At 40.3% G+C, this 21079-nt stretch overlaps 1 protein-coding gene across 1 annotated transcript in view; it reads right to left on the minus strand.

Moving 5' to 3' along the window:
- Positions 1 to 20053, minus strand: part of SRFBP1 (serum response factor binding protein 1) — an 84245-nt gene extending 64192 nt beyond the window's left edge. Inside the window, exon 1 of the mRNA XM_082335444.1 lies at positions 19914 to 20053. Within this exon, the coding sequence (XP_082191570.1) occupies positions 19914 to 19943 (30 nt within the window). The 5' untranslated portion in view covers positions 19944 to 20053. The remainder of the gene's footprint in view (positions 1 to 19913) is intronic.
- Between the last annotated feature and the right edge of the window lie 1026 nt (positions 20054 to 21079).

Genomic DNA, 21079 nt, shown 5'->3' on the forward strand with positions numbered 1-21079 from the left:
CTAACGCATGTTTCCACCTTTCTCATGGGAAAAGTAATGCACACAATCCTTGTGAGTTACTGTCAAACCCTTCCTCCACAGTCTGTCCATGCTGTTTTCTTTGTACTTTCTCAACTGAAGCACTGAAATACAAGTTTCTTTGTTCAATATAGCACTGTATTTCCTCCTGCATGGAGAACAGTTGTCATTTCTAGCGTAATTTCTCCAAGTAGAAACCACAATGAGTACTCAGACAGCTAGTAAAGATAATTTTCATCTAAAGGTTTTGAAAAGCAATTCCAAGTTATCTCAGATAGTTGAGAGGGAGTAAGGCTAGTCTAGAATTACTTGCTCAATGCCAAAGACCAAAATTTAATGGATTTACTGCTTCAAAGTCAGTGTCTCACTGTATGTAGTCAGGCTCTATGCAGTACTTCAGAAAGCATTCGAGGTCTCAAGTCCAAACCAGCATCATGAGCTGGCTAGACACATTTCTAAACCCCACATAAAGAGCAGTAGTTGTAAATGTCCAGATAAGAAGTAACTGTTATAAACTAGCCCAAAGCTGCTATATTGCATAAATAAGCGCATAGGTCACCACATGGAAATAAAAATTACACAAGTCTTCCAAAACGGAGGACTACCTGAAGGCGATTTCTAACCCTGTATTTAATTGACCAGCTGGACATGAGTTTGAAAACACCCAGCTAGCACTCTGCTAAAAATATTTCCATGGAATGTTGCAGGGGGATGTGATCAAGGCAGTCAACACAGCCAAGCTCAAATCAATGGATTTCTATGCCTAGGATTTCTTAATTAGACTAGAGCTCTAGCTAGAAGCCACATGTGAATTTCACACCCCCTTATGCTTTGATTTCACAGAAAGACAGTAATAGCAGAAGCTACAGTAGTGACATAAGAATTACCAGGATGAACACACATGAATAAATAATGAGAGCGGTGAGGGTTTTTTCCCCTTTTTCCTCTTCAAATGGTGAACTTCTTAAAAGCAGATGAAAAAGAGAGCAGTGCTCCCATGACAACATTATGAATCTCTATATTACTTGCATAATCTGAAGCATAAGACCATACCCTGACTATACTGACTCACAAACAATGTGTGCAATTTTTTTGCATTAATTATACAAATTGCAAACATTATCCAAACTTGCAGAGTTGAACTGCTAGAATGAAAACAGTGGCAAAACTGGGTATAAAACCTTTCATGTAACAAAGTCAGAAATGCAACAACAGTGTTTCCAGTATTAATTGGAGATGGTGGTGCAATTGCTTTGGCTTGGGATTATTGTGAGGCTTTTTTTCATTTAAAGGTGCACTGTCATGTTGCTACTTCCTCTTCTTCCCCTTCAAGACAGGTACCTTTCTGTACAAACTGCACAGTTTTTTAAAAAAAGAGACACTCAAAAAAGGTTTACAAACTTATACCCCTGTTTGAGGATATTTCAAAAATATAGTGTGACTCAGGTTAATGCATAGTTTTTAAAGATTAACCTCCTTTTATCTAAAAATGAGCCTGAGTAACACTGGTGAGCACTCGCCACCCTTTCACTTACCACAATTAACGAACCAGAGTATTAGCCTAACCACCAGTGAGGAGCTAGAACTCTCTGTTCCAACTGCCTGGTACCAGATCAGCAAGCGCTTTAAATGCAAGTTAAATTCAGTCCATCTGTCAAAGCCCCAAAACATCAAGGGATGGGTTTGTCTGACAGAACTAAAAGATGCTACATAAGCCAGCTAGAGGTCTATTAAGTACCAACTCCTTTGCAACAGAAAGTAAAACTAAAGCATTTGATATCATGGATATTACTCCATCTTGCAAGAAAAGCAGCAGCAGAACAACCAGCTGGCAGCTCAGCTGAAAGGACAAACCAGTGCATCAGATCATTTTCCCTTATTCTATCTCAGTTTGATTGTCTCGGTCATCATGTATCAGTCACTTGAAAAGGTGCACTTTAGAAATATTTACAAGAGGGGAATAGTAAAAAAGGGAATAAACTTTGGCAAACTGTAAACACAGTTCTGTTTCCCTTATATTCTTCTCTACCTTCCTTCATTTACATTTACTTCCACATAGCACTTCACTGTTGAATATTCATAGAATCATAGAATAGTTTGGGTTGGAAGAGACCTCTAAAGATCATCTAGTCCAACCCCCATTCAATGAGCAGGGACATTTTCAACTAGACCAGGTTGCTCAAAGCCCTGTCCAACCTAACCTTGAATGTTTCCAGGGATGGGACATCTACTACCTCTCTAGACAACCTGTTCCAGTGTTTCACCACCCTCATTGTAAAACATTTCTTCGTGATGTCCAATCTAAATTTACCCTCTTTCTGTTTAAAGCCATCACCTCTTGTCCTATCACAACAGGCCCTACTAAAAAGTCTATGTCCCCATCTTTCTTATGAGCCCTCTAAGTACTGAAAAGCTGCAATAAGGTCTCCTCAGAGCCTTCTCTTCTCCAGGCTGAACAACTACAGCTCTCTCAGCCCTTCCTCACAGGAGAAGTGTTCCATCCCTCTGATCATTTTTGTGGCCCTCCTCTGGACCTGCTCCAACAGGTCCATGTCTTTTCTGTACTGAAGACCACTAAAGACTACAGAGCTGGACGCAGTACTCCAGGTGGGGTCTCACCAGCACAGAGTAATGGGGAAGAATCACCTCCCTCAACCTGCTGGTCACACATGCTTCTTTTGATGCAGCCCAGGATACGGTTGGCTTTCAGGGCTGCGAGCGCACATTGCTGGCTCACGCCCAGCTTTTCATCCACCAGTACCCCCAAGTCCTTCTCCTCAGGGCTGCTCTCAATCCCTTCATCCCCCAGCCTGTATTGATACTGGGGGCTGCCCTGACTCAGGGGCAGGATCTTGCACTTGGCCTTGTTGAACCTCATGAGGTTCAAACTAATGGGCTAGTAAATTGCACTTGATAAGATGTGCATTTCAAGCATCCTCATACCATTCTTCTGGCCAACAACTTGTTCTTCGCACGCCACAGTTCAGTGTCAAGGAACTACATGACTTTAGCATTCATGCATCACCCATCCCTCATCAACAGGCCTCCAATATCCTATGGCCAAACAGTCAGCACGTCAACTGTCATACTGGCTCACTCAGATTAGCATGCAAGTGTGCTTTGTCATTAAGTAAAACATCAAGTTTCATTTCTGAACCACAACAAAGTGGCTCAGCTCCAGCTCTCAGAAGATCACTCTGCTGCATTAGGGTACTAATTGGGGGTGGGATGGGAATGCGGAAGCAGGGACAGTGGCAGTTGTATGCCAATTAGCCCTACAAGAATGCATCCTGCCCCTTCTTTTTGCACTGGTAGAACTGATCTCATTATTCATGCATTCATTTGTTTTGGAAGTGCTTTGGACAACATCCACTGAAAGCAATTATTTGCATCCAGAAAGGTGGCACAGCTTATGATGGTCTTTAAAAGCAAGCAGAGAATCAGCACCTGAGCTGACTCAAAGCTTAAGATGGAAATTTTGAAGACTGCCAGCCAAGCTGACTCTTCTATGGATATTTTTTTTTTTTTTTTTTTATTTTGACTTGGAGTTCTTTAAACATTACATCAATTTGTATAACTACTTTTATGTAACACTGATGTTATGATAAATTATTTTATTTACATGCTCAAAAAATGAAGGAAAACATATCCTATCCTACATTTAAAATATATTGTGTCCATGTCATCTTAAAAGTCCCAGTTTCTCAAGTTTGTTTCAGAATTTAGATTTTCAAAATTTGTTTGCTGCTCAGCATTTCCAAATTAAATTGAGTTTAATTAATGATCATTTTTGCAAAGAGATGGTGGTATTGGCCTCCTAAGTCACCAGAGAAAAACCTCAAGAGTCCTGAGAGCCAATACATTACAACTTTTCTCAGCTATCCTGAAAGAGTGGAACATTAAAACTGTGTGTGTATTCTGGAATTAAATTTGTTAATCTGGTTTCTGAGGAAATTAAGTTTGTCAGCACATTGTTTGCCTGTCAGTACCCCTCTCCAGTAACTTTTGGGCTTACTAAACAGAAACCAAGTTTGACAAATCAGCACAGGCTGGAGCTCCTACACATTTTGTGAAAACTGGTAGCCAAGCAGGAGATAAGGACGAAAATTAGCATGCCTAGAATGGAAGAAATACACAAGCAGAACTCAAATCTTTTCCATTTTGGCTGCCAATTAGTACATGCATACTCATTTGCCAACACACCTACCTCTGAACCAGTCACATCTCCTGATAGGCCAAACAGGTGGGAAACACGGGCCATAACTACACTTACTGATTAGTGTCCAAAAAGAGCAACTCCAAGGATAATATACTAAAAAAATGTAAAGACAGAGGAATAACTGAGGATACTGGTATGAATTTTTAAGGAATACTGGACTTAAAACTGTAAGATGCCAGGCATCAGTGGTTCTGCAACTTGAACATACAATACGTTTTGTTCTTACCACATTCTTTGGACTGACTGATTGAAGCTTCAAGGGAAATTAGAACACTGACAGCTTGCTGAACTGGATAGACGGAGAGGTTCTTCTGTGCAAGATACTTCACGTAAATAGAGACATTTTTATAATTACTTCAGCACCTTCACCATACACTAGTCTCACATGCTAAGCAGCCAGGGAATCAGAAGCCTGCACAACTTCACAGCAGCACAATATTTACCAAATATTTATAATTTTAATATTACCAGAAAATGCATTATTTTTGTGAATCTGTCATTCAACACAACCACTCATATTGTACTAAGACTCATCCACTTCAAAATTTCTATTTCAATGTCACTATATAGTTGCTATTATGCAGGCATAAAGGAATCATAAAGGAAAAATGGTTTCAAGTTCATTAAACAAATAAAACAAAACTCAGCATCAGCTGAGGAGTGATCAAGTTGGAGAAATACCTATTAAATCATTTCTCCATTTCTCTATAAATCTGAAGGATAAAAAAGGAACTAAATACCACAATTTTTAGATTGTCTATAAAATATGTATAACCTGTTTTTGTGAAAACTGAAAATAAAAGTAACTGATCTTACTATCATAAGAAAAATAAACTTTTTGTTTTAAAATCTAAACTACTTTTCTTCAAACTCCTCCACAGTAAAGTTCATCCCTGGCCATACATGTAAAAAAAGGAATAAGTACTAGGAAACCAAGGGGCAGGAAGGTTCTTGAGGTATGTGAAAACTCCCATCAAAAAAGGGGGAGGTCTGAACTATCAACTCCTGCTGCTCAAGTGAAACTCAATATTAAGTTCCATTAACATTTGGATAGAAGCAAACCACACCTCAAGTTAAATCTTGCAACAGTTAAAGGTAACTTTCATTATATGAAAACAGCTCTCCGCATACTACACTCTCCTCACGAGCTGAAGGAATTTCCGTCATGCAAGTATACTTCAAACTAATGAGAAAACTTTCTCCTGTCTCTGATCTGTAACTCCCAAGAGTGTCTGCTTTCTTGTCTGATGCTCAAATGTGACACTAGTTCTAAAGTTTAGACAGAAAAAAAAAAAAAAATCTATATAACTAGTGTCACCACATCATAACAAAAACCATCACACAGGAGATAAGTAGAGAGGTACGTCATGGAATGAGGGATTATAAGGAAAGCAAGGAATGATGTCTAGTCCAATAAAATGATCAAATAAAAGTTACAGTGAGTGAAGTTTGGGGGGGCAGTGGGGGAGGGAGAAAAAAAATGGTAAGCCTTTTTTTCCTATGCCTGGAAAAAAAAAGCTGTGGTGATGAACATGTAATAAGGATTTAATATTCATGTTTTCAAAGGAAGAAATCCTCTATTAAAAAAAACAAAAGAGAGAACAAGAAAACAGGGAAAAAACAGAAAAGATGTGTACATAGTGTTACACTTTCAAAAGATTTGGTACCTTTGCATACCTGCTGACGAAACCTCTGTCTTCTCCTCATTTAAAAAAAGCTAATAAAAGCAGATTTCAGACTTCTTCTACTAATGGTCTATGAAGTCTAGCATAAGACTTTTCATGTGCCCTATGCTGCCCCTAGAAGACCACCTAGCATACGTATAAAATACACATATCACACCACACCCAATGAGTACAACCCCTGTTCAGACCTAGGGTACTCCAGTGACTGTCAAAAGCCATGGTCTCAGGGACCACACTCTGATAAATATCGATATAAGGGAAATCCAGATTTGCATCACAGATTTTTCTGACTTACTCAAACAGGACGAATATTCAGCCTGTGTCAAAGAATACTAAAATCACCAGAATGTGAGGTGAGCTTCTGTGGGCTTCAAACATGCTTCAACATTATTTGCCTGCCAGACTCTGAAACAGTATACTACTACCCACAAAAAAACCTACTTTTCCATTAAGGTGATTTCTGCTGTCATGTCTCTATGACTTATCTTTTTGTGGGAACACTTTCTCTCACACAGCAGTTACAGATTAGGCAAAAAAAAATCCTAAAAAGTGAGGTATTTTAACAGCACTACCATATAACTTACTTTTCAGTCTTTTTGGAAGGACAGGAAGAATTCTTTCTAGTGGGAATGAATTACCTTGCTACACCAGTTAGTGTTCTTTATTCCCTGAGAACAGTTTAAAAAAAAAAATCCATTTCATCATGAGAATTTTTCATAAGCACAAACACATGGCAAAGTCAGCGTTTGAAAAAAGAATATAGAAATGATCTAATAATCTGCATTCTTCCTGGAAGTTTCTTCATGACGCAAAATAGAAACTGGGGAAAAGGAGAAGTATGAAAAGTAGAAGGAATAAAGAGCTTAAAATATCCCTGCCAGATGTCTGACAGACACTATTCATTTGTTAAAAAACTATATCTTCAAGCAATTAGTTCTCCATCGGGCAGTTGCCAAGACACCAGATCTACAAGGGGTTGTATAACTATCCCTGTATTAGTTACTAACAACTTAAAGCAGTGCTTGAAGGTTCCTGCAAAATCTTCTTTGCTGTAACAGAACACGTGCTCTCACATTACCCATATATTTTAGGTATGGTATGTTTATTGTCCAGCCATTTAGAATTTCTCTCCCACACCAAGTGCTGGTTCTGTTGTGGCATTCCCTTCTTCTGAATCTTGCTAGTTTCTTCTTCAGTCTCCAGTTTTTTCATACCAAACACACATTTCCCCTCCTTATGAGCTCTCCTCATTCCTCATCCTATTTCCACTTGTCCAACACACCTCATTACCCACCTATCATTTCTGACTGTTGAAATATTTCAAGAATTACTAGCTATCTCTCTCTTCCCTTTCTCCCATCATTCTCATTATTTCTGAACTGCTCCATGACCGAGCAATCATCTTAGCTGCCCTTTTGCTTTATATTGTCTCGAATTCCTATTTTATCATGCAACTAAGTGTAAGTTATGCTCTCCTGCTCCTATGCTACTCATTTCCTTTGCAGCAGTCCCCCAGTGCTTTTTGCCTCTGGATGAAATCCCTAATTCATTCCTTTGAACCAGCTGCTATTCAAAAGAGTTCTTACCAGCCTCTCATGGAACCGGTCTCTATTCATTCATCCCTTCCTACATTATCATATCTGTACATAACCTCAGACTTTTTCTAATGTGCTCTCATAAAAAAACAAAGAGGAATCATAGAACCATGGAATCATTTAGGTTGGAAAAGATGTTTAAGGTCATAAGAGTCCAACTGTTAACCAAACACTGCCAAGTCCACCACTAACCCATGTCCCTCAGCACCATGTCTACACATCTTTTGAATACCTACAGGGATGGGGACTCAATCACTTCCCTGGGCAGCCTGTTCCAATGTGTAACAACTCCCTCTGTGAAGAAATTTTTCCTAAAATCTAATCTAAACCTCCCCTGGCACAACTTGAAGCCATTTCTTCTCGCTCTATCACTTGCTACTTGGGAGAAGAGACTGACCCCCACCTTGCTACAACCTCCTTTCAGGTAGTTGTAGAGAGCAATAAGGTCTCTCCTGAACCTCCTTTTCTCCGACTAAACAACCCCAGCTCCCTCAGCCACTCCTCATAACACTTGTGCTCCAGACCCTTCACCAGCTTCATTGCTCTTCTTTGGACACACTCCAGCACCTCAATGTCTTTCTTGTAGTGAGGGGCCCAAAACCGAACACAGTATTCAAGGTGCGGCCTCATCAGTGCTGAGTACAAAGGGACAGCCACTTCCCTAGTCCTGCTGGCCACACTATTTCTAATGCAAGCCAGGATGCCATTGGCCTTCTTGGCCACCTTGGCACACTGCTGGCTCATATTCAGCCAGCTGTCAACCAACACTCCCAGGTCCTTTTCCTTTGGGCAGCTCTCCAGCCACCCTTCCCGAAGCCTGTAGCGTTGCATGGGGTGGTTGTGACCCAAGTGCAGGACCCGGCACTGAGCCTTGTTGAACCTCATACAGTTGGCCTCTGCCCATGCATCCAGCCTGTCCAGATCCCTCTGTAGGGTGTTCCTACCCTCCAGCAGATCAACACTCCCGTCCAACTTGGTGTCACCTGCAAACTTACTGAGGGTGCACTCGATCCCCTCGTACAGATCGTTGATAAAGATCTGAAACAGAACTGGCCCCGGTACTGAAGCCTGGGGAACACCACTCGTGACCAGCTGCCAACTGGATTTGACTCCATTCACCACAACTCTTTGGGCCCAGACATCCAGTCAATTTTTTTACTCAGGAAAGAGTACACCCATCCTAGCCATGAGCAGCCAGTTTCTCCAGGAGAATGCTGGGGGAAGCAGTATCAAAGTCCTTACTGAAGTCCAGGTAGACAACACCCACAGCCTTGCCCTCATCCACTAAGCAGGTCACCTTGTCATAGAAAGAGGTCAGGTTAGTCAAGCAGGAATTGCCTTTCATAAATCCATGCTGACTGGGCCCGATCCCCTGGTTGTCCCGTACGTGCCACATGATGGCATTCAAGATGATCTTCCCTGGCACTGAGGTCAGGCTGACAGGCCTGTAGTTCCCTGGATCCTCCTTCTGGCCCTTCTTGCACATGGGCGTCACATTTGCTAACCTCCAGTCAACTGAGACCTCCCCGTTTGACCAGGACTGCTGATAAATGATGGAGAGTGGCTTGGTAAGCACTTCCGTCAGCTCCCTCAGTACCCTTAGGTGGATCCCAAGGGTGTAGGTGATTCTGAAAATAATGAAGATAGCCTATTATTACAGTAAAAATTTTGAGATGCCGTCTATCTGACACATCACAATGGCTACGAATTTAATGGAAAATATTCCCCTACCACTTAGAGATTCAGATATCCATATTCAGCATTTACTGGTAGCTCCATGCCACTGATATACTGTATTTACTGCTTACATAGAAATCTCATTTCTGTTTGCCCTGCTCCACCATTAGCTTTAAATAACTTGTTTTCTTTAAAAGGGGTGAGCTTTCTTGTGAACACTTACTTTCAAGACAAAATAGATGTCATTTGAATACTTTTAGTTTTAGAAGTACTAAGTTATACCCCCTTCGGCTGGGGCTGCATGGCTAGAAGGCGCGTCCCCTGGGTGGTGGATAGGGGATCCCTCTCTGGAGGGTGCACCGGATAAAATTGAAGAAGGTGCCACGAACCAACGCAGCCTAAGGGAAGGCCACCCTGACAGAAAAACCACTGGCCCTCCAAGTCATGGGGGCTGGGCAGGAGGCCAACTACCTCCTCCCGGAAAAAAAATAAAAAGTTGCAGAAACGACGAGCATCAACTTGGAGATGGAGAAAATCAGTAATGAAGCGAGGAGGAGGAGATGGAACTGGATCGGTCATGTCTTAAGGAAAAAAACAACAGAAGACTGTGCTGTGGCCCTTGGAACTCCAGAGCACGCAGCCGCAGACCGATCGAAGTGAAAGAACGATGTTCGCGCCTTGTGTGCCTCCTGGCACTGAGGGAATTCAGATTCAGATCAGAAGTTATACCCTGAAGAATAAGTTTTGGTTTCCATTGGTCAATTTTACTTTGCTGGCTAGTCTTCATTCTCTATTGAAAGTATCAAGGTCAGAATCTAGGGAAATAAGCTAAGAACTCCTGAACTGCAGAAGAAAAAAAGAGAACAGAAATAATGAAGGAATAAACACAATTTTATAGCCATTTTAAAGCATGTTTGGAGATTTTTATTTGAAACTGGCGTATTCTTATTTTTACAGTTATTTGGAAACTGAGTAAGCCAAATCATATGATGGCATTCTTTTTCCAAATAGCTTCCAAACAAAGAGCTATTGCAGATTCACTGGTTACATTTGAACCTTACCTTAACAGCATCTTTTAGGAGGAAGACAAGCCCTAATGCCAACATTTGACTCATTAAAAAAGTGAAACAAAAAGTCCCTCATATTTTACTCCTCACTCTAAGCTCCTGCTCCTACTGGAATATTACTCATTTCTGCTCCTAGTCAGGGTACTGAATTTTTGAGATTGAACTCTTTCACTTTGTATCAATTTTAAAGACCTTGCAATCTAACTTCTCATCCTACCAAGCTGCTATACAATAATATGTTAAATTGATAGTTGTCCAATTCAACTGCTGAGAGCCATTTTATATCCACTCTTTGCTTGACCACAGACAAAAGGAATTTAAACAAGTCTACAAACCTATGCTAAACTAGCTTCCAACACGACTGAATTAATCCAACCAGATCTCTAGATAGTACACTCAAACTTACATTTGTGAATTAGATCCCCTAGCTTATTTTTGGTGTCATAGAGATCTCAGTATCAAACTCACTGGTGATTTAAATGGAAGTTCTCCAAAAACCATTACACAAATACTCTGCTGGACCCAATTTTGACCTGTTTACTCAACACAAAAATTACAGAACAGAAAAGCATGACTAAATCAGGTGACTACAGAACAGAAAACACACCAGAATAAAAACGATCAGAATATTTGCATTCTAAAAAAATGATAACTGATTTACATTCTAAGTAGTTAGTTTTGAATATATACACATACACTTCATTTGGTACTAAATGCCATATGAATAAGCATGTAGCACCGTGACCCATCTTTGCAACAGAAATAATGTAATGGTAATTTTTTCATATAAAATCATTACAAGAATTTTAAATCCCTTCCTTTTACATGATTTAAAGGACAATCAAAAAATTTACTGAATTTAGTAGCTGGACGGTTTTGTGGTGAAAACCCTAACTAAAAAATTTTTCCCTTAATTGCTCTTCACTACCGACCTCCACAGCATAAGACAAACTGAAAGGAATTTTATCATTGCCGTATCAATTGGCAACTCACAATGAATTCACAACTGATTACTAGTCTCCTTCTAAGAACCCTCCCTCCCCCGAGCCCCCAGATTCCATCACGAAAAAAATCCAACACCACCCCTTCCCTTCTACACCCATTGCAGCCTTCCTTCCTTCATCTGGCAGCAAGCTTCAGGCCCAGCAACACAAAGGTTGCAGAAAGATGTCTACAATGACAGCAGTAAGCAATTAAGCACATTTGCTGTAATAGAACCATTTTTAAAAATCGTATTTTATGCACGCATATACACCCATAAATTACACCTGATAAAAGACTATACTGTGTACTGCAAGTATCTCACAGTTCCTTTAAAATAAAAGTTACAAAGTTTCCCATGACCATGTTTGCATGTTTTTTTCATTATTGTACACCACCACACCAAGGAACCACAGATGTTTTGTTTTATGAGAGCATCTTACTAGTCTACGTGGCCTACCACACACACTTTATATAAACCACTTGAGCTAAGGAAAAGTTTTCGTTTTTGTCCTGAAGTACAGTAGTTTGATAATGGCTGTATGCAATATTGCCAGAAGCAAAAAACTGCATAGTTTGCCATGTTTAATTGCTTCAGTAATCTGCTGAAACAAAATCTGTGTGAATAGCAGATCAGAATTTGCTGTTAATGTTAGTATAACTGATGATGTGGCAACTCTAGAAACTTTAGAAACAGCTGCTGGAACAGTTCCTAGGAAAAAAAAAAAGCCACAATTCCTCAGAATTCTATCTCACAGAGTATAAGTTTGGAAATTTCATAAGCTTTCAAAAGACCTTTTCCTTAGGACATTTACATGGTCTGTAAAAGAATGTCAGTAATTTAACACTTGAACTGTTTTAAGCAGAATTGAAGCCCAATCTAGCACAATTTTCTTCTCCTTCAAGAAACTGTTGTGCTTAGAATTATTTATTAGTAACACAAGTAATGCAAGAATTTTTACATGCATTTCCATAGAGCTAAAATGACTGCTGCCAAGTATTCCAGAGTTTAAAGAGAAAGTCCTGTTTGCTTTCTAACTTTGCACAGGCTTGAAGTTTACAGAAGAAAGTAGTAATTTGCCAGTGTACTGAGGAATAAACTGATGGAATAGATTAGCTATTTGGTTTTGAATTGTGTAGAAATTTATTTTTTCTCAGTTCTCATAACTTGTTTATATGCCTGTCCAAGACTTTAAACTGATTTCAGTCACACATAAGAGACTGTATGACCAGCTTCGAGGAAGTATTTAAGACCACATGCAAGCCAGGGATACGCAGATCTTGGCAGTGCCAGAATTCAGCCACAGCTTCAGTTTTGACCACAGAGCATCCCAGGCACCTGTACTTTTTCAAAAGTATCTAAGTGCTAACCACTTTACCTTAAGAATAGTTTTGAAGTCTCACAGATTAGCGTAAAGCTGATTTAAGTTGCCCAAGAGACAGAGTCTCTCTGATATAGCTTAACCATACTGGCAGATACCTCAGAACAGTATTAGAACTGGTGTCCACCATCTGAGGAACAGTGTAGATGTTGGGGCACTTACCAGGACTGAAAAGCCTAAAACTACAGGCCTTCTTCAATGTGAGGCAGTCTAGGACAAATGCTTCTACTTCAAGAGAATGGCTTGGCCAGCATGCTGGATAGGTACTGGAACAAACAAGGCTCATAAGCCAGAGACAAAATAGCAAAAGGGAACTCATCTGTAGACCAGCAAGAAGAATTTCCTCGGGGGTTCTGAGTTCCAGTATTTCCTTTGAGGGAGCTCATGTATTTTATGTTAATTGCTGGATAAGTGGCCTTTGGAGCACTGCCAAAGACTCTTCCTATGGAAATGCTCCCACTAATGAAATACACGACCAGGCTCCCCTCATCCCATAAAATCTCCCTTCGTTGTCGGACAGTAGCCCAGCCTTAGTATTTGTTAGTATTTGTGATTAGTGCACTCTGCTGGTCATAGAGATGACAGGATTCAACTCATCTCAGACTAAGGGAACCTATACACAAGGTTTCTCAACTACTGGAAAGTTTTCTAACAACTAAGCCATTAAACAAAAAATGCAGCGTTTTCCCCATCAGAGGCATGCCTTGAAAGAAGGCATGATATTTTGATTTATGAGCAGTGAGACATCTCACAGTTCAGTCCAATACCAGATAACTGGTCAGATACCTCACCTCATGCCTCACCTCCCCTTTAGGCAGCTATAAAGTCATCACACAGGAATATTAAATTGCCCTAAAGGAACTCCTGGATTCCCACATAGCCCAGGGGACAGCACACAAAACAGATCTTTGGGGGTAGCTACTTTATTTCAAAGAGAAGCCTGGATTACTGCACGGGGCTGGCTGCCCAGTATTTCAGACTGCTTTAAACACCATAATGCCTACAGTACTCAGTCACTGTTATTCTTAACGTTTCCATCTAGGATTCTTTTTTATCACTGGTAAAGAAGGTCCAGGAATGCACTTAAAAATATCACAACATACCTTAGGTAACACTAGCCATTTGGATATAATACACTAAAAAACTGAACGCTCACATCTGCTTGTTCTTGATAGTGAAAAGCAATTTTAAAGAAAACTCAAGAAAGAAGGCCTAAGTGTTTATTTCTCTGATTACTGTGGGAAATACAACTCCTGACAACTACATTTTGCTTTACTTATTACTGGACTGCAACTTGTTTTAAGGGTTCTTTTGCAACAGGTAAGAGACCAGTTGTTTTTGTTTTCCCCTTGATATACCCTTGGGTCACATTTTCAAAAAATAAGCTTAAGTGTAACAATGAAATTGTAAGATACTTCTTTCAAGCTGATTTGTAACTACTCTCCAATGAACTCATTATGTAACATTATCAAGATCAGACAAATATAAGGCCTCCTTTGGCTTCCTCTTTGAACCCTCTAGTTCTGCCCTTATAGCCTTGACCACTCACTCATTTCTGTAACATAAACACCTGCCAGATAACATAACTGCACATCATATAATCATCCTGACTATTTTAGGTTTTGCTGGTTGAACACCCTCCCCAAATCTTATGCTTATTTCACAGAAATGCCACTGCCTAAAGAAAAACACTTAAGTGAGATGAAGAACAGCACAGTTCCACCAGCCCCACAAGCCAACTGAAGAGCTCACTGCAGTGGAAGGGGGACAGTCTGTCTCCAGTCCTCCTCCATGCTCCTCCCCATTCATCCCTGGTCCCATGTTCCTGCTGCTCTCACTCCATGTAAGACCCTTCTACCTTAAATCAGTAGCAGAAAACTACCCTAGCAAAAAATTTATTCTGCTCACAGAAGAAGGAGGGAGGATCATGTGGCTGGAATGGGTGAGGAGCAAAGAAGAGTGAGAAGCCTCAGCTTCAGAAGCAGTGAGTCTGCCTGTGAAACTGCAGTCAGAGAATCACACTCCTTTGGGGGCATGTCACGTGTCTGGTTGCTCATGATAAAAGATGCAAGTTTCACAGAATTACATATATAACTCAGACTGCAGACTTTCAGAGACTGTATGGCAGTCTTTCTTCACAAGTTAAGGTCACTTCCCATGGCATTTTGTCTGATTTTTTTTTCAGAATCAGCCATGCTATCCATCTTTGACTTTGCTGTACAGCAGTCTAAATCCTTAGCCACATGTCCAGATTGCTTTCTGAACATGTCATTCGTCTAAATTGCAGTCCAGATAACTCAGAGTTCAGGATGTCAGTCCTAAATCTAAAGCGTAAAAGGGGCTGAGTATTGCCACATTGAATATCACAACACAAAGTGTTGGGACCCAGAACGACTACTGAATGGAATCCACCACCTTGAGCTTCATTACTTAGCTCCCTACATAACATCTTTTAGATCTGCACTTTGTTTAGCAGACTGAAAAATGTGTGTGCACACATATTACTCTGAAGATACACTTCTACCTTGACTCTATCTTTTAGGGAAAAAAAAAGAACACTTCAATTGCGGATGACAAGCATTATGTAGACATCAGCTTTTATTACCTAAAAACCATAGCACTGTAAATAAAGCTCAACCTTTTCTAATTCAATAAGAGGTCTGTAACATTTTTTATAAAGAGAAATTATTTTGGATGCATGCAATTGATTAATAAATACAAATTTAAGAGAAATATTCACCTAATACCAATGTTTCCATACCTAAACAAGTTTGGCAGATTCAATTCCTATGGCCCATGGACAGAAACAACTCTCACTCTGAGAATATTTAAATTTGCTTTACATAATACAATGCCTTACCAATATTCAATTTCAGCCATTACAGCACTCGCGTAGATACACATTAGATCACTTATTTTCAAAACAATTCATACAGACATCATTTGCATTAGCTTCATGGGCTTTCTGCAGCTTAATTCCTTGAGGTAGTTGCAAGCAGAATTTAATTCCAAAAAAGGAAAAAAGGGGGGCAGAGAGATAACTGTATTTGTTATAATCATATGATACTGGTAGCAGAGTATGACTGTAAAAACATAACAACATAATTTAAGAAGCACGAGTTCTGAAAAAAACACAAATCTGGGTTTGTTCCCATTCAAAATCTTCAGTTTCATACTATTGTATATTGCTGATAAACGATGCTTTTTTTTCACATCAAACATAAGCTATCTCCCTTTAAACTTGCCCTTGTCCATGGCAGTTGATGATTATGTGCTGCCATCTAGCAAATGTTTCCAGAAAAGTTTAACTTCAGAAGCTATTCCGTGACAAGACACCTGAAAATTCTTAGAAAGCTTTTTAAAATAGGAAACGTATACAAGACAGCAATAGTTTTTTAAAAAGATTCCTTCAGCCTGCATGCTTATAAAATTAAACATGAGATGAGAATACAATTAGGCTTAATACAGACAAACCCTGCAAAAGCATGATCATAAGCAGCTGACACATAATAACTGCAAAATTGAAATTTTCATTCTACAAATTATGTTTTCCCTTGTATAAAAGAACATGATGAGTAGAAAATGGTAAGAAATACTGCATTTTCCTCTCTCAAAAACTCTCATCTTCACTGTTTCACTTTGTTGTAACTTTCTGCAGCCTCTACTTCCCCCCCTGCCCCTTCCTGAACTCTTCCTTGGGCACAGAAATCAAAATGCAATAATCCCATACAGGAATGGGATGCCTGAATTAGAAACATTTGTGGGTTTTAGCTCTTTTCAATCTTAATTTTTCAGTCATGCAGTCACACTGAAACTGTACCACATTATTTGCCAGCAGCAAGATGATGGCTTCTTAAAATTACTGCACCTTGCTAACTGTGGACTCTACCAAGATCTTGTTTTTTTCTGTTATTATCTAGGTTTATATGCAATTAGAGGAAAAGAAAAGGAACATTTATACACTTTTGGCGCAGCACCCATTTGTGAACATGGAAATAATGTGAGTTTCTGAACCTGTTACACTGATATAAACAACTTTACATGAAAAATAAAAGAAATTATGAATGTCTGAACTAATTACTCTGTGAATAGCAGAATAATTATGACTGCTTTCTTATATTTTAGTCTTCTTTCACCTCATCACAACAATTGCAATTCCTTCTTATTTTCACCCAGGATCTTTACCACTGCCCAGTAACTTCAGATCCCATTCATACAGTCACCTAAACACTATGACATTTTCATTCTTTGTTCCCTATTAGATCAGAACAGTTGGAAGCATGTTGCTTCATGGAGGCAGTATTCTTTAACCAAATAATTAAAAAAAAACAAAAACCAAAAAACTTTTGAGGTCACTACTCCTTTCCAAATTCTCTGAAATTAGCAAATTAATTCAAAAGCTGTCAGAAAGGAGACACATATCACAGTCCTTTTTTTGTCTCATTTTCTTGGAAGACTAGATTTTCATAATAATAATGTTCAACTTTAAACTTTCTTTGGTTATAAGAAGTTAAATCATCATCCAATTAAATGTCCTTTAATTTCAAAACATGTATACACTTTACTTCATTATAATATTGGAACGAAAGGCTTGATTTTTACACTGTACTAACAAAAATTTCCATTAATAGTGTGAGAGGTTTTTTGTTTTCACCAGGACAGTAACACCAGAACAACTCCTGCCATTTAATTACACTGAACTGAAGCTACCTACTCAAGTGGTAAGTAGTTATCCTTCCCATTCCAAAATAAGCTAAACAACTATATCTTATCTGTACAAAGCCGATGCTGTGTAACTTTTACCTATGACAATACAGTTTATAGGAATGCTCTAAAGAAGTTTTGGGACATCGATAACTGTTTTGTTAGTTACTAGTATCAAACATATAACAGGAATTAATGAAAATAAAGTTAAATTAACATTAAGAAAGGTGCCAATTTATGTTACTGAGAAACAGTGGTCTTAGACCATTCCTGTAAACAAAATATGAATTGGTAAAAAAAATTTTGAAACCTATCTTCCTAGAATTTCTTAAGACTCCATCATTTAGCAGGCCATTATATTACATGATATTAATTAACATCAGAAGTCTGCCTTTGCCAGAATTAAAACCTGGAATAGGTAAATATAACACAGCTGAATTTACAAGACCTTACACAGAACTACTGTAAATTCAGCTAAGACAAACAAGTTTATCAGCTATATAAAGGTCACAAAGAAGAAATTTGTATGACCCCTAGCACTGGTTGATTGCGGAAAGCCAAAGGTGCATAGTATAAAGCTGCTTTGTAATTACTGTAAATCTTTCCCTTAGAAAATTGGAAGAATACACAAGAAAAATCCAATAGTTTGTTTAAAACATTAGACTTCCTAAAATCATTACTTTATTCATGCTCAAATGCCACCATTTCACCTTTATTAGCGGAAGATAAATATTTCTTACCAGTAAAACATGTTCTTACAAGGGCATCTTAGTAATAAATACACACAGGATATTCCGGTATTGGTAAAGAAAATATTTATTTCAGATTTTATGACTACTCACCATAGGAATTAATACAGCTCTGATGCTTATGAAAAGGCATAGGTGTAGAAATGGAAAAAATTGTTTAATCTATTCACACTAGGTCTCCATCTTACTCTTAGCCAGCCTGACCTTCTGTCCCTCTTGATGAGATGGCATCGAGGATTTCAGTGTCTCTAGTACCTTACATCTCGGATGGACCTGTTATTAGAGAGTGCCTACTTTTTGTTCGAGCTCTGATGAAAGCTCCCACCCTCAGAAAATCTAAGAACTTACTTTCAGTTTCCTCTTAGGATAGGGTGATGTTTGAACTATAAGAAGGAATGGCATTCCCAGTGTCCTTACTGAAACTTTTCAATCTTCTGTACAGAAACTCATTGTACTGTATCTTTTTCTGGAGAACTCTTTGCTCATACCTCAGTCAAATAATGCTTCTTTTTTCATCCCTTTTTATATAAATATCTCTTTGGTGAAAGACTATGAATCACCACCTGAACTTGATCAATCAAAAAAATCCCTGCTTCAAGAACGAATGAAATACTCTCTTCTTTCTTTAGTGATTCACTGGCATATTTCAATATGAAAGCATTCACATTTGACCTTATTGTTAACAGCAAGGACCAAAAGCTTGTAATAAATTACCAAGTAAACATCTATATTTTATGTAATATCAAACTACATTTTTTCTGACGAACAGGCTACCTCTCACTAAATTCTCCACTTGCAAATCAAGCTCTCTCATAGTTGCTACATGCCTAGAAGGTAAAACTTACTTTAAAGACAAGTGTAATCTGAGAATGCCTGTTTGGTTCTGCTGATGACAAATAGTAACTTTAAACATACTGTAAATTATCTAGGAGTCCTGGAAGTGCACAATGTCACCTGCAGAAGCTGATACAACAAATGCTCAGCAGAATTGTCAGCTACTCTTTAGGTGTTGCAGCAACAGTCTAAAGAAGCTGGTATAGTTGTGTCAGACCTACTGCACACAGTGATTTGCAAATGCGTAGTCAAAACCCATCACAAGTGAAACACACCTAATTAATTTAATTCATGCTGTAGAGCAGGAAAAAAATTCGGAAAGAAATATGAAACATGAAACTTCTTACAGAACAGGAAAAAGTTAGCTCTAACCCATTAATTTCTCATTCTCAACCCCTCCACCTCCACGAAAATAGGGCAACATCATATCTTTGCTATCCAGGAGACAGGCAGCTGAGACTTTGGTAGTGCTGCTAGAATCACCTGCAAAACTTCAGTGCGAACACAAACACAGTAAGACACGACATGATACGAAGATGATATGATACTCAACGACGGGATGTTGAACCGAAGCACACATGTCGACAACTGCGTAGCACCCCTCTAAAAGGAGTTCATCTTCGCAAGACAGATCTTTATTGTCATTGCATAGCCCTTTCGCTGAGAGCCAGCGCGGTGCGCAGCGTTTCCCAGGGGTGCGGCGGCAGCCGTCTCAGGCCACATGGCGACAGCCGCGGCCGGGGCCGCCTCGGGGCCTTCCCCACCGCTCCAGGCAGCCACGCCGGCCCTGGGAAGGGTCGGGTCCAGCCGGTCCGGCCCGGCCCGACCGCGGGGTGACACGCCGCCGCCCAGCTCTGCCACTGCCCTCCCGCTGTCCGGGTCCCCTCCAACGACCGCTGCCTCCACCTGCCCGCCGGGCCCTCCCCGGCCCAAGCTTCCCCAACCGCCCCCGCCGGCCTGCTCCGACCGGCGCCCCAGCGGGCGCAGGAGCGGGTGGCTCACCTCGTTGTTGAGGTTCAGCACGGGAGCCATGGCGCCGACCCCTGCCCACAGAGCTCCGCCGCCCCGGCCGCCACTTCGAGCTCTCCCCACGCCGTTGCTGTCGCAGCGACAAACGAAACTGCGCGCATGCGCCGCGCGTGCCGTGGCAGGCCCGCTCCAGGCGGAACTCTATGGGTAGAGCCTCTCTAGGCCAGCTCTCCATGGCCTCGGTCCTCCGACTCCGCCCGAGCCGCGCGGCTTCCGGGCCCCGGGGCGAGGCGGGCGGCGGCGCTGGGGGTCTGGGTCACTCGGCCGGCCGCTCGCCCGCTGGCCCGGGTTCCCGTTTCCTTTAGAAATGGGGGTAAAGAGGATTTTCTTCTGGTTCTGGCGGGCGATGAGCGACGTGGGCAGGAAGGGGATCCCGAGCCTGGCCTGTCTGAGGCGCGTCAGGGGCGGCGCGTTGGAAGGAGCTGGCCTGGCGGGGGGTTAAACCGGGCGCTCCCCGCTCTTGGCTTGCGTTTTGTGCTGCTGCATTGCGTCGTCAGCAGGCTGAATCAAAGGCCTGAAAAGATGTACACCTCTAAATCCTTAAGCGAAAGAGGCATCTGCCCCTCCGAATAGTTTACAATCTTAGAAATAATCTGGGGTTCTTGCTTTTCTTGCCTTGTTGCTGCCGTTAACGAAACGAGCCTAAAAAACATGACATGGGTAAATGGTGAACACTGCCTTTGCTTTATCCTTTCCCCCTCCTTTTCCCTATGACACAAAAACAGCCTCCATTTTCAAACTGCTTTAAAATTTGCAGCTTGATTTTTCCATTTGTGCAGAAGGCAGGGTATTGACGGCGCAGAAATGAAGTCATCTGAAGTTTTAGCTGTGTAAAATTTTATATGCACCATGTTAAGTGGGGCTGAGCATGTGTTTTAAACTTCGCAAGATCTCAGTCTGGAAAATTTGGAAATGCTTCATCAGAACTTTTCCTCATTATTTCCAGTTTATTGTGCTAGAAGGAACTGTTGATTTAAATTGTTATAAATATTTTTCTATTTTACTGAAATGAGACTTTTACAAAACTCATGCATAAATGTAAGCAAGTTTTAGCATGTCTAGAGAATGAATCAGTTATTGTTTCACATTACTATTTATCTGTTGCAGTATTCAAAAGAACTGAGATCACATTTGAAAAT

This window comes from Platalea leucorodia (genome assembly GCF_965183815.1).
Source record: "Platalea leucorodia genome assembly, chromosome: Z".
Classification (NCBI taxonomy): Eukaryota; Metazoa; Chordata; class Aves; order Pelecaniformes; family Threskiornithidae; genus Platalea; species Platalea leucorodia.